The 14,516-nt window shown below is 34.5% G+C and overlaps 1 protein-coding gene and 1 pseudogene across 4 annotated transcripts; both read left to right on the top strand.

The window, feature by feature from the left end:
* LOC125860463 (probable LRR receptor-like serine/threonine-protein kinase At1g53430) lies at positions 1 to 11,942 on the top strand. 4 transcript variants are annotated; one of them, XM_049540423.1, is made up of 27 exons: positions 1 to 72; positions 170 to 312; positions 1,094 to 1,226; positions 2,459 to 2,530; positions 3,160 to 3,231; positions 3,411 to 3,482; positions 4,110 to 4,181; positions 4,288 to 4,356; positions 4,443 to 4,514; positions 4,599 to 4,670; positions 5,020 to 5,091; positions 5,188 to 5,259; positions 5,352 to 5,423; positions 5,530 to 5,601; positions 5,973 to 6,038; positions 6,762 to 6,824; positions 7,532 to 7,588; positions 7,684 to 7,719; positions 7,838 to 7,890; positions 8,117 to 8,487; positions 8,559 to 8,757; positions 9,051 to 9,164; positions 9,614 to 9,735; positions 10,260 to 10,467; positions 10,569 to 10,788; positions 11,188 to 11,335; positions 11,422 to 11,942. In XM_049540423.1, the coding sequence occupies exons 3-27, from the start codon at positions 1,111 to 1,113 to the stop codon at positions 11,626 to 11,628; spliced, it is 2,769 nt and encodes a 922-aa protein (XP_049396380.1). In that variant the 5' UTR covers positions 1 to 72; positions 170 to 312; positions 1,094 to 1,110; the 3' UTR covers positions 11,629 to 11,942. The 4 variants fall into 4 exon arrangements, with proteins under 4 accessions (XP_049396380.1, XP_049396382.1, XP_049396379.1 ...); XM_049540425.1 differs by lacking the exon at positions 1,094 to 1,226 and having other exon boundaries at positions 5 to 72; XM_049540422.1 differs by lacking the exon at positions 1 to 72 and having other exon boundaries at positions 97 to 312; positions 9,620 to 9,735.
* Positions 11,943 to 12,711: 769 nt separating this feature from the next.
* Positions 12,712 to 14,042, top strand: LOC125859193 (E3 ubiquitin-protein ligase RSL1-like; annotated as a pseudogene).
* The last annotated feature ends 474 nt before the right edge of the window (positions 14,043 to 14,516 follow it).

The following is a 14,516-nucleotide window of genomic DNA, read 5'->3' as shown; positions in this document are numbered from 1 at the left end:
AATTAAAATCTTGAATCCGCCTTCACGACACACATTATTGGGTATACTTGGAGAAAGAATGCTATTATAAAGGTATGGGCACATATTTGAGGAACTATTTGGTTAAAGCTAAAGAAGGGTTAAATCATTTCTTGTGAGCTAATATGGCAATGTTCATGTATGTTTACAGGATTTTCATTTCTCTTTTGCTGATTTTGGTCCATTGTGAGGTGACTGTTGAACAGGCTACGCACGGCCCTCTACGCAAAATCTGTACATTTACTAGGCGTGATAAAACTATAGCAGAAATACCTCCTCTTGCCAGAGAAGATGGTAAGATTGAGATTGTCATACTCTTTAAGGCTACTTGGCCATTGTTTACGTTCTACACAAGTTTAACTTGTTGACGCGCTTCCTGAAAACCTATGTTTTGTCAAACTCTTTATAAATGTCAACAGGTGTGTGTCGAATTCTCCAAAAGTAGTGTACTTTTAGAGACTTCAACATGTGTGCTTCATAAAAATGAAGAGTTTGCGCAACTTAGCTGAAAACATGGAATTTGTCCACCAAAAGATGTTGCTGTTAAAGTCATAGTTATCCATTGTTGTCTGAATTCACAATTGAAGTATTTTTAACTTGCCTTGTTATATTTTTGAATTATCTTTCCATTTTGACTTCCCTTTCCCTCAAATTTATTTGTATTATAGTTTCACAAGGTGACTGTTAGGCTGTTAGCCATCATTTACTGTAATTAAATTGATACTGTTTTCATGGACTTCTTGTTGAGACTATATTAAGATGCTTGGATCCATATAATTTAAATTCTGAAGTGTTAAATAAGCAAACATCTCCTTCTCTGCTACTTTATTTCTCTGTTTTTCGATTAAATTCTTTTTATTTGTCTGCAGACATGGATTTTGTTGACTGTCTTGTTGGTGTTGTTTGGACTATGTGACATATATGGTTTTAATGTCTTCGTCTAAAAAATTATCGCTTGCTTTGTTTATGGTAAAGATATATCTATTCCGGTAACATATAACTTTTTATGCATCAGCTATTACTGTTGAAATGAAAGCTGAATAACCCCCAATATATTTCTGTATGTGGATGCCAGAGGATGTCATCACTGAGATGCTTCGGTGTAATTCAACAGTATTACCCCCAAGGTGTTTGATAACTGGAAGTAATTCCAAAGTTATTTGCAATTGTACTGTTGAGAATCATAAAAGATGTCGAGTGGTGGAGATGTATGCTTCTAATCCAAGTTATTTACTATTATTATTGTTTTATTTTTTTGATTCATCGACTGTTCTTCTTGTTAATTGATTTTCTGAGTAATACGTTATTTGGAAATAATACAGGTCCTTTGATAGAATAAGCTGGAGATATCGATCGGATTACATTCGTCTATTTTTCTAATTATCATTTGCACTGATATAATTAGTGATCCATTATGCCATCATTTTTTGGGAGTTTGGGGATTTGTTCATAGGGAGCACTTTGGTACTTTGCCTTCCTAATATTCTTCATGTAGTGCTCATGCTACTTTTTTTTAATAACCGTAGTGTCGGGGCCAGCTTGCATGCACCTAGACTAATTCCACATGATACCTGCCACCTACCACTAGTAATAGGTACAAGGTTACTGTGGTCTCTGGGCATATGGAAAGAAATTACCTAGTGTTTTTCTCTCTGCTAGATTTGAACCACGACCGCTACTTGAATTTTTCACAATAGATTACATGTATCACAAAGGATTCTAATGAAGGTCAACGTGATACTTGTTACCTCCTACCAACAACAAGTACCTGGTAACTCTGTCCACCAAAGCTATGGTTTTTTTTGTCTCTGTTGAGATTTGAACCACTACTGCTAATTGAATTTTTCACAGTAGATTACATATATCTCGGAATTAGGATTCTAATGAAGTTTAATCATGTGAATGATTCATATTACTAGAAAAATATTGAATGGTACGCCAGATTGACAATGTTGTAGTGTTAGAGATTTGTTTTAAACTGTCTTTATGTTTGTACAAATTGATTTTTTTACAAGTTTTCCACTTTGAGGATGTATTTCTCCAAATTACAATTTTGTGATTTCTTCTTTCCACCCTTCATTCCTCTAAAATTATGCCTCTTTACATTTCTATATATGTTGATTAATAAAGTCCGTTGTACTAAAAGGTTTTCCATGAAGCAGGAATATTCATCTTTGCCTGCTTGACCAAAAATGAATTCTAATAATTTCACTATAATTATAGCAACATCTGCACAATTTCACCACTAAAATGTAAAGCAACTTAAGAGACATTTTAAGCTAGTACTTTTCATGCCAAATATGTGCTAATCATCCTTGTTTTATGTTCATTATTACTGTTTGAAGTTGTGGTCTCAAGGGAGTTAAAATTTGTAGTATTTGTTTTTAACTATGCAACTTCTAGTTTCTGATTGATGTCTTTGCAACATAATGAACTGCAGAGATTTCTCCGATAGACGAATAGAAGGTGGGATCCCTCAGAACATTGGAAACCTTAAATATTTGACTACTCTGTAAGGATACCTAAACAATATATTCTTTTTGTATTGTGCTTTTCGAAGGGGATCCTTGGGGTAACTGGTAAAGTTGTTGCCATGTGACTAGAAGATCACACGTCCAAGCCATTGAAACAGTCTCTTGCAGAAATGCAAGGGAAGGCTGTGTACAGCTAGACCCTTGTGGTCTGCCCCTTCCCCTGGAGCTTTAGTGCATCGGACTAACCTTTTTTTAAATACTATGACCGGTAGGCATTTATATTTTAAGGCAGGAGTGGAAAAAATGGAATGCATGCCCCAAGAGATATGCATAAGTCGGAAAGCATTACAAAAAAATAGTGCAATGTTCTTAAAGATGCTAATCACCTAGTGTTGCATATCAAAAACGACACTAGATTTAAACACATCATTACTTGAATAATAGCAGGGGAGCTCACGGCTAAAATCTTAGCGTCTTAGAAAGTGATCTTATCTCTTGGGGCTTGCATTCCACCTTTTCCAGGTATACTAGTATAAATTACTAAATAAGAGGTTATCAAACTCTAAAAAAAATCTCAATATTATAAAATCTAAAACTAAACTACTTCATATCCAAGATTCGATAATGTGCTATCCTTTATGAATCTATCTACTTTGGTTGATCACAGTAATTTGGATAGAAACAAGTTGAATGGACCAATTCCTGAATCATTTAAAGATCTGACGCGACTAACGCACATGTGAGTAGTTTCATAACTTCGGCTGCAAACTTTTCATTATATTCTCCATCCTTCACTGTGTCCATTAGAAATTTACTCATCTATTTTTGAAGTCTTTCATTACTATGCATACGATGAAGCCAATTAAGGAATTTTTTTTCTTTAATTACCTCTGATGCTTATAATGCTTTATCTGACAGTTCTCTCTGTGATAATTCATTAAACGGAACCATTCCACTTTCCCTTGGTGAGATGAAGTCTTTACAAAAAATGTAAGTCATCGGCTTACCTAATTATGTCCTTATGTTGGTGTTTGTACCTATTTGGGTATGTAAGCTTTAAGAATCATTAGATTATTGGCGTTCCAATAACGAAAATTGTGAGTGAAGAATATTTTATAATCTAATGGTGACAATTCTATTAGCCCCAATTTGATGTTAACACCAAGCTTAGATGGGTTTTCCCCTCGTTTAAGTGTATCCAGATTATATACATGTCTGGTGACCTACATGATTAAAATTAGCAATAGCTACGTATAAAAGTTTGTTTTAAAGCAAAAGGTTGAGGAAATAATGTTGTTATGATGGTGAATATTGGAAAAAAAGAGATTTGTAGTGATGGCGGATATCGTGGAAATGAAAACCTAAGAACTATTTGGAATAGTAGTTTTACGCGTACTCTATAGACTAGTACTTAGGAAACTAAGGGGGCTTCAATCACGACAATGAGCGCCTTTAACTCTGCGTTCTTACATGTCAACTGATGCAGAGTTAACATGGATCCGGCATTTTAAAATTGGATTTTGAACCAATGAAGACGGCTCAACTAGAAAATTCACTCAGAATTCTATCTTGGGATCGTATTTAATCATTACAATCTAACCTTGGTTGATATTACAGATCTTTGTGCAAAAACTTCTTCAATGAAACAATTCCTCCAAATTTGAAGTCTCTCAAATCTTTAGAATATTTGTAAGTCTGAAGCTGCATCTTATATTGTCCTTTATATTGCGAAATAAATTATTACTATCTAGTCATCTTAGTTCATAATATATTTATTTTCTTCTTGTCCTTTCAGAGATTTGAGCTATAATTTATTATCAGGGAACATATCTGAGCTGGGAGGAATTGGGACCCTCACCGAATTGTAAACACCTTGATAAGATCCATACTTGTACTTCCCAATTGGTTTGGCTTAAACTTTAATCCCCATCTATTTTCCTTCACAATTAGGAACCTGGCGGATAATCAACTCTCGGGTAAACTCCCGGACAGTCTCACAAGTTTTGTGAATCTTGAGGAGTTGTAAGTATATTTTTGTTAGTTACTTTTGGGTGCATGTACCTAACGAAACAGGGATACTTATTATTACGTTGTAAATGATTTCAGGCAGTTGCAGAACAATGAATTTGTTGGTGCCTTGCCGTTGAGTTTCCATAGTTTGGTGAACCTGAAAACTTTGTAAGTATCAACTCTCTTATCTTTCCACTACTAAGAAAATCATTATTTTTCCATTGAAAAATGTTCGGTGGCTACTCCCACAGATATTTTGATTGAAACAATGAGAAAAGAATAATACTAGTGTTTTCATATGGAAAAATTAGGAAGTTTCACACTAATTGTAATGAGAATTTGTTTCCCATCATGAGCTGGTTAGGTTGAAATGGGGTGGGAAATCATGTTTTGTAACACAAATTTCCTATTAAGCCTCTGTTTTTTAGTAGTGTTCAATCTCATTAGCATAGAATTGGAACATGAAGAAAGAGAGAGATTAAGTTTTAAATCAATTGTTTATCTTCTTTCCTTGTAGCGATGTGCGAGGGAACAACCTCAATGGAACAATCCCAGATATTTTTGGAGGGTGGGAAAAGCTGCTTATCATGTAAAACTCACTAACTAACTGTACACTTTTATACTATCTATGCATGTTTTTAGCAAGCAAGACTACTGATTTATTTTTTCTGCACATGTTGAGAAGGAATCTGATGGGGAATACTTTTTCTGCATCATTCCCTCCCACTTTCTCAGAGCTGAAGAATCTACAACAACTGTAAAATCCTGTAGCTTTTCCGATATACGCATCCTTGAAAGGAGTTCTCCCAAACTTTGAATTATTAAGGATTATGTAATATCTACTTTCAGGTATATCAGTGACTCAGTTGGAGAACAGTATTCATTTCCAGATTTATCCACAATAGAATCTTTGACTACTTTGTGAGTCCCGTGGCACCCAAAACTTTCATGCTTATTGGAATAATAGTTTTTTCTTTTGCTTTTCTCCTAAAATAGAATTCTATTTTCCAATTTTCTGTTTATCTAGGACATTGAGGAATTGCTCACTAAAAACCGGAATCCCTGATTGGATATGGAAAATACCTCAACTAGAGTATCTGTAAGAAAGCTTCTACATGCAGTAAATATCTCCATATTCGTTTACTTCACAAAGAAAAGGGCGTGCTTTTTGATAGGGGAAAGTCGATGCTTCAAATGTTCTCCTCTTTGGCTGCTTTTTTCAAATGAAACTATTATATTATGAGGTTAATGAGAAAATAAGTCGTTTGTTGATAAAAGAGTTCCGTCAGGCTAAGCTCTTAAAGTGTGCTATCTTTGTCTTGCTCTCTTCCGTTTAACATCATACAGTAAAGTGCGTGGAACAAAGTGGAAAAACTACTTGATTGCGTGTAAACCTGTCACTAAATAGGCGATTACATGTTTCCTTAACAAATATATAAAGTAATACTACTTTCTTTTCTCCTGATGCAGGGACTTGAGTTTCAATAATTTGTCTGGTGTAATTCCAGAAACTGGTCCCAAATCACTGAAATTTATGTAAGTGATCTTGCTTCTCTAACTAATCATTAAATATATGCGATCTTATTTTTGTAATGAATTGTGGTTATAAAATTCATCACTGCAAGAAAAGCTTTTATACCTCTTTCCTTTTGGCTATATCTTTCTTCTATGCATTTCTTGTCGAAGCCAGTAATAGTTTATACATCTCAAAACTCAAGTTTTTTTTTTCGATAACAGCTGATATGGATTTCTGTTACTATATGTTGTTTCTTGTACATTGACTATTGCATTGTTTTGTTGTAGTTTCCGTTCTGTTATTTGTTATTATCTGTTGTTTTTGTACTTGTATTACTTATATTTCTTGACTTCTTCTGGATTTTTTTTTCTTAAGTCAAGGGTTTATCGAAAAAACCACTCTACCTCTGAGGTAGGAGTAAGGTTTGTGTATGCTCTACCCTTTCCGGACCCCACTTTGTGGGACTATACCGGGTATGCTGTTGTTGTTGTATGACAGCTGAGGCGGATCTATAGATGGAAAGCTTTTGAAGTTAACATTGGTTTTCATACTAATTGCAACGTAATTTACGGTACTTGTGTATTAGATTGTGTGATTCTGGTGTTGTTTGAATATCAGAAATTGTGTGATAGCTCGCATTTGATGAATACTTGAGCTCTGTGATGTCGAAAAATTGATCTTTTATCACATTTTTTTCTTTTCTGTCTTTTTTTAAGTGTCATAATCCAATGCATTGTTTCCAGATTTCTAAGAAAAAATAAACTCACTGGGACAATTCCAGCTTGGGTCAAGGATTATCCATACGTGTAAGTACCTTTTGCATTAATATATTACTTTTTTGGTTGTAATTAGTCGAGGTGGGAAAAAGCTGGCTTGCACACACGGTTATCAAAAAAAGAAAAGAATGGAAAACACTTCATGTTTTGCAGAGTGACTTTTATTCTTAGTACTGTCCAAACCACAACACGTGACGCTGAAAGATCACTGGAATCATAGCTGTAGTCAATGGAACAACGAAGATTCAAATGATTTCTACTTATAATAACATATCTAAACTTTTCCTACTCAAGGCCTCTCAACCTGTAAATTGGGATGCAAAACATGTTTCTTAGTCATAGACACAATCTTTACTTTTCAAACAATTTGCAATCGCCAACTCATTTGTTCATGTCTCGCACATTAGTTGATGGAACGGGTTGTTGTTGCCTCATATGGTTTTAGACAGTCCTCATCTCATGAGCTAGCTTTTGCGGATGAGTTCATCATTAGGCCCATTTTTGTTTTGGTCATTATCTCTTTCCATTAAACTACCATATATTCTTAGGCCAATTATTTCTTTTTCCGTGTTCTTGTTTTTACTCTTCTATCCATTACTTGGATATAATTTTTGTTGGGGAACAATGAAAAATCACACTAATAGTAGTTGATTTAACATGAATTTTTGCCTCGGCTTTCTCTTTTCATTAATGTCTACAACATATTATGCCACTCACTCGTCCAAGTTGAAGTGCAGGGATCTTTCTGAAAACCATTTCAACTCAAGACAAATAAACAAGACAAATCCTAACTTGTAAGTGTGATTTTCACATATCTAGAAAAAATCTTATTTATGTGCTTCTGAGTAGCTTTTCTATTCCCGAATCCAATTATATTTCCCTTTACCAGGAATTTGTTCGCGTGCTGCTTCAATGAAGCGGAAGAGTAAGCTCCTCCACCTGTATCTCCACTAAGAGGAAAAAAAAGAAGAAGAAATAATTTAGTCTCGGAAGAAAATTGGTCCAAGTTCTATACTTAACTTTGTGCATAACTTTGAATTTAGGGTTGCAAAGCAGGACCAAGTTGATTTACATTGTAAGAATGGAGCTCAGTTAGGTAAGTATTAATTAACAACTTTACGCATGAAGTGATTTCAGTATACGTCTTATGTTATGTTCCTTATGACTAACTTCACACATAATTATTTCAATAGTTAAATGTGTTAGTATCATGACTCGTGATAAGATTGCTGTTTTTCTAGTTTGTCGTTTCCACACTAAAGTTGCTCGCATTTTGAGATCTCAAATGCACCATGTACTAAAATTTGTGTATCCATTTGTAGATGACCATTTGTATATAAACTGCGGTGGTGAGTCTGTATCAGTTAATGGAAATGTCTATGAAGCTGATGTACATGAAAATGGTGGATCAACTTTCTTCATGAGTAATAATTCAAATTGGGGCTATAGTAGTATGGGAACCTTCTTATGGGCAATACGTAACAGGTACACTATAAATGATGTATGCGAAGTTCATACTGGTGATGCCGAATTGTATGGAACAGCACGTTTATCCTCAATCTCTTTGAAATATTATGGATTTTGTTTGGTACCCGGTACGTACAAAGTGATTCTTCACTTTGCTGAAATATCCAGTAGAAAATATAGACTCTCGCATGGCAAAACAAGGCGAGTCTTTGATGTAGAAATCCAGGTAAGGTACCAAAACCACCTTGTTGATCCGTACGCAAACATATAGAAGATCTTTACAGAATATTTATGCAGGGAACTAAGGTGCTGACAAGCTTCAACATAGAAGCAGAAGCAGAACGACAAGCTGTGAATGAACCTATAACAAGGGAATATTCCGCTGAAGTGCATAACAATCTCCTCGAGATTCACTTATACTGGTCTGGAAAAGGGTCAATCTTATACCCATCAGATAACTATGGGCCCCTTATATCTGCGATTACAGTAACTCTAGGTATTCATTCTGTGTCCAACTGTTACACTGTTTTACGAAGGGGAGCCTTGGAGCAACAGTAAAGTTGTCTGCGTGTGACCTATAGGTCACGGGTTCGAGCCGTGGAAGCAGACACTAATGTTCATATTAGGGGTAGGCTATGTACATCACACCCCTTTGGGTGCTGCTCTTCCTCGGACCCTACGTGAACGCAGGATGTTTGTGCACCTAGCTACCCCAGACTGTTTACCATTTTACATGGTTTTTGTCCCTATGTTGTGACTGATATTATATGGTAACAATTTATGAACCAGATCAATCACATCTGTCCCAAGGAGTGCTTGTTGGAATTTCAGGATCTGCATTACTTTTTCTAATATTGTTCATTGTTTTTTCCTGGATGTACCAAGACAAATTACGTCGGGAAGGTAACACTACTTTAATTATGGATTTTATTTTGGTTTCCATTGGGATTTGAAGCGAAGCAATCTTTGAGGCGATCTCCAAAATCTGAAAATGTTATCTCTCCTCTTTACTTGCCTTTTACCATCCTGGAAAGGAGACCCAAGATCCATTTCTTATCATGGCATCAGTATCAGATCTATCCCAATTCTTAGTTTGCCCGATGTTAGGCCCCCATATTATGTTTTCCACCCTCCCGTTGGTAAGCTTGGGCATAGGTTGGAGGGGTGTTAAGTTGTCCCACATTGGTCATTAGCTTTTGGGGTTGAGTTAAGCCCAAGATCATTTTTATCTAGTTATCGGTTTTAATTACCACCATATGAATCATAAGACACTTTATTTGTAGTAAGCTTCTTTACTTTCTTTCTGTTTTCCACTCAACTGATATTTATTTACTAATAATGTGCTGATATAGAGCTAGAACTTATTGAATTCTACCCTGGAGGGCTTTACAACTATCAGAAAATTAAAGCTGCCACAAATAATTTTCATGATGGCCGCCGGCTTGGTGAGGGAGGTTTTGGGACCGTCTACGAGGTTAGCTAGAATCTTTAACTCATTGCAGGTTATGATTTTTTGTGTTCTTTGTGATATGTCTTTGACAGTTTTAGTCCGCCTTTGTATTCTTCATTTTCTTTCCGAAAAGATATTCTCTCATGACAAAAGTTGCAGTACTAATATTGTGTAGCTGCACTATGCACAACCTTTCTCCGTTTGCTAGTTGGATGACCGAACATCTAGATATATACTCCCTCCATTTCAATTTATTTGGCCTATTTTGTCTTGGCACGGAATTTAAGAAAGTAAAGAAGACTTTTGAATAATGTAATCTTAAACTAAAGATATATAGAATGTACTGAAATTCCCTTCAATCTTGTGGTCTTAAACATGTCAGGTCGAAAGTTGGTTAGAATTTAAAAAGTTACCAAAAAAGGGAAGGCACATTCTTTTTGAAATAGACTAAAAAGTAAAGTAAGACAAACAAATTGAAACGGAAGGAGTAATTATTTTGTTTCTCTGATTCACAATTTCATCATCTAAAACACTTTACCAACATCCAGGGCACTCTTTTGGATGGGACTGCCATTGCAGTTAAAAAGCTTTCGACAACAAAAGAAGGAATGAACGAGTTTGTGGAAAAGAGTCGTACAATTGCTGGGATGAAACATCCAAATCTTGTAACACTAATGGGATGCTGTGCAGGAAAGAACCAACTTCTGCTTGTCTATGAGTACATTGGAACTAAGTCTCTTGAAGATGCATTATTCGGTAACGTTTTCCATTTATGAAAAATTTCTTCATTAAGCCTCTGTAGTTGTAGTAAAGAATTTAGTTGTACAAATTAAACGTCGAGCTTTGGTTACTTACAGGTTCAGAGGAACTTAGAGCAAGACTAGATTGGCCAACAAGATATAGAATTTGTCTTGGGCTAGCAGAAGGTTTAACTTTTCTTCACGAGGGGTCCAAACTTGAAATTATACACGGGAATATTAGACCAGCGAACATTCTTCTTGATGATGATCTGAATCCGAAGATATACGATTTTGGATTTGCAAAGCTTTATCACAAGCAAAAGTCAGAAGGAACAATGTAAGGAAACACACTAACAAATTATATTTCAAAAAGCGTTAATAGCCAAAAACACATCTAAAATATCCTGGTTTTCTTAGTTTCATACCTGAACTACCAAGTGTGCGAGTTTCCTACCTGAACTATCACCAACTATTTACCAAAACACACCTCAACTATTTCCTTAAATATCACCATCATCATTCAGGTAGGAAAATGGAACAATTGATAGTTGTTGTGTGTTTTGATGAGTAGCTGGTGATCGTTCAGGTAGGAAACTCAAAAAACCTGGATACTTTAGGTGTTATTTTGACCTTTCACTCTCTTTCAGATACAAATTAGTAATACCTTAGGTGTGTTAAAACTTTGTATACATTGGCTATTACAATTGCACTTCTCAGTAATGGAAGCCTTTTGCAGGTCATACACTGCGCCTGAAGTTAAAGATCACGCCTTAGAAGCCAGCGCGGATGTGTATAGCTTTGGAGTTGTCATGCTTATACTTGTCAGTGGAATGAAAATCAAGACCCCGAGGGCAGGTGGTGACACTGAATACCTCGTTGATGAGGTGAGTGAGACTCAACTAACTGCAATAGTAATGTACATTAATTTAGGAAACTAGACAAAGTTATTGGTTTGTTTCGACTACTATAGGCACAAATAAAGAATCGGAGGGGAACTCTAATGGAATTAGTCGATCAAAATCTGAATTACGACTGGGAAGAAGCAGAGATGATTCTAAGATTAGCAATCCAATGTACAGATTCACCGCCATTCAGACCAACGATGTCTACAATCGTGAAGATTTTAAGGAAAGAACGTTCAATCGAGACCATTTTGATCAAGCCCAAGGGTGATTAACTACAACGTCTTGGCGAAAAAGGTTACAAAATCATGTCCTAGCTGATTGTTCTGCTGAAAAATACCACTCAGATATTGAGAAGTGAAGGACTCTCATATTTGCTTTAACAATGTGCTTGAGTAGGGGCGGAGCTAGAAGGCAACTTACGAGTTCAGCTGAATCAAGTAGTACGTCCGTTACTAAATCTTGCATTAATGTATTTGTGTTGCAATGTTTTCTAAATATGTGCAAATCTTAAATTAAGAGTTCAGTTATGAGCACTTGAAGTCGTTATTGTAAGATTCAGAACTTATTAAATTCAAATGCAACTAGTATGTTAATGTCTGCTTTTTATGAAAACATCTGAATTTCAAGGTACCAAATATCAGTATTTGGTATGAAGGAAATTATTTTGTCTCTCAGGAAATAATAAGGTTCTTTAACTAATTAAAAATGTTAAATAATGAATAAAAGAAAATAGTGAAAAAATTTAAAAATCATAATTGAATTACAATTCTATACAACATACGATGCATTCTTTATGATTTTCAAAAATGAATTATTTTTTGTTAAAAATATGTCAAAATAAAAAAACATTCCCTAGATTCCTTATGTAAATAAAAATAGGTAAAATATACCCCCTCCGTCCATTTTTATTTGTCATATTGTTGCGCTTTTTGAAAGTTATTTTGACTAATTTTCAAAGTTAAATTAGATTACATTAATTCAATATTTTAAACAAAAAATTTAGATCGATATTCAAAAACTATATGAAAATTCTATAAATTGTAATTTTTTGCATATTAATATGATGAAAAAAATACATCGTAAAATGTTAGTCAAAGTTCTTGTCGTTTGACTCTAAAAAGGGAAACCATGACAATTAAAAGTGCACCTAAGAAGTATATGTTAAATTCCTAACATAAATAAACTTTTAACACTTAAAAACTAACTTTTGGAATTTGGATATATTGAAGTTGAAAGAGTTATCCATTTGGAATTCCAAAAAAAAACGTATGGTCTTCTTCATTATCAATTTCATTTATATTCATTATTGTGGCTTAATGCAAAAAAAAGATTTTAAAAAAAATAATTAAGCTTCAATGGAAGTCACAATTCCAAAATGTGACATTTTTACGTGTGATATTTGTGTTGATGAGAAATTTGCTACTAATGATATGTTCAAAATCTTAGGCTGCAATCATTCTTATTGCAAAACTGCATTGCTAAGTACATATCTTCAAAGCTCCAAGAGAACATTTCTCGAATTTCATGCCCCGTTACGAGTTGTAATGGGCAAATGGAACCGCATAATTGCCGTTCCATTTTGCCTAACGATGTTTTCGTTAGGTGGGGAGATGTGTTGTGTGAGTCTATGATTTTTGAGTACGAGAAATTTTATTGTCCGTTTAAAGATTGTTCTTTGCTTTTTATTGATGAATGCGCGGGTGTAGAAAATATGGTTGTGGTTATAACTCAATCGAAATGCCCGGAATGTAAGAGGTTGTTTTGTGCAAAGTGTAAAGTTCCATGGCATTCAGGATTTGTGTGTGAAGAATTTGAGAAGTTGAACAAAGATGAAAGGGAAATTGAAGGTTTACAACTTATGAAACTTGTTAAGAGTGAAGAACGGCAAAAATGTCCAAGTTGTACGATGTATGTTGGGAGATCAGAAGGTTGTGCACAAATGAGATGCAGGTTAGTTTATTTAGTCCATATGATTTTTAGTTTCATGTTTTATATCGGAGATTGTCTCTCTACTTTTATAAGGTAGGGGCAATAACGTGTACTCACCACCCTCTTTGAATCCCACTAGTGAAATTAAACTGATTATGTTATTATTATTGTTATTTTCCAATAGTCTCAATGTCCTCATTGAGAGTCGCATCTAGTAATCCCTCCACGAGTAGTCTAATATATAGTCGTTGTACGAGATGTCTAGTAGTCTCTAAATGTATCTCCAAGTCATAAGTTTCCTATCTCTCAGATTGACTTTTCTACTTGACTAACTAATACTTCGCCTTGTATAATGGTTGTAGATGGACTAGCCTATTGTACAGCCAGCTATGATATACTCAAATTTTTTCTATAATATATAGGTTTATTTATAATACTTCCCATGTATTGTTAAAATTAAAATAGATAAAATAGCCATTTTTGGTCCATGAAATGTTGTGATGTTTCGATCTTGATCCTTGTGTTATCTACCTTCACACATTTGATTTTTGGTCAAATGAAATGTGTAAAATTAATCCTACACACACATATTAAAAATATTTTAATTAAAGAGTATGAGCAACATAGATCATCAGTTGTATACTGAAAACTAAATACATCATTGGTGTCTTTTCACAATTGCAGGTGTGGATGTAAGTTTTGTTACAAATGTGGAGCTCACTCAAGTGATCATTATTGCAATAGTTGTGGTACTTAGAAGACATTTACTTTACTTTTAAGGTGTTTTTGTTTTTTTTATGTGTTTTGTACTTTTGTTTCAAGTGTTTTTTGGGAAATAGGGGTGAATTGTACTAATTAGTAGAGGGTTACTTATCATAACTACATGGAGTAATTTGTAATTTGTACACCCGTAGAGTATGATCGCTTTTGTGATTTATACCTTATTCTATGTGTTTTTGTTGATATTTCCATCTTGATCGCCTTACTTAACTCGCAAATCATAAAAGTCATTGTCCTGAAGTTTCAAATTTGATACGTGAAACTCTATTATGTATAAAATTTAATAGATGCAATCTAAAAGTATATAGTTGTCTTTGTTAAAGGGGGTTTAACTTGATTTCATTCGTCAGAAAATTACACTACGTAGATTTGTATAAATAAAAATATTTTATTTATATAAACTATGCATTGAATATTCTTGACACATAGGTTTCTATATTAGGCGTGATAC

The sequence above is a fragment of the Solanum stenotomum genome, chromosome 3 (assembly GCF_019186545.1).
Source record: "Solanum stenotomum isolate F172 chromosome 3, ASM1918654v1, whole genome shotgun sequence".
NCBI lineage: Eukaryota > Viridiplantae > Streptophyta > Magnoliopsida > Solanales > Solanaceae > Solanum > Solanum stenotomum.
The sequence above is the reverse complement of the archived record's forward strand: the minus strand, read 5'-3'. Positions and strand labels throughout refer to the sequence as shown.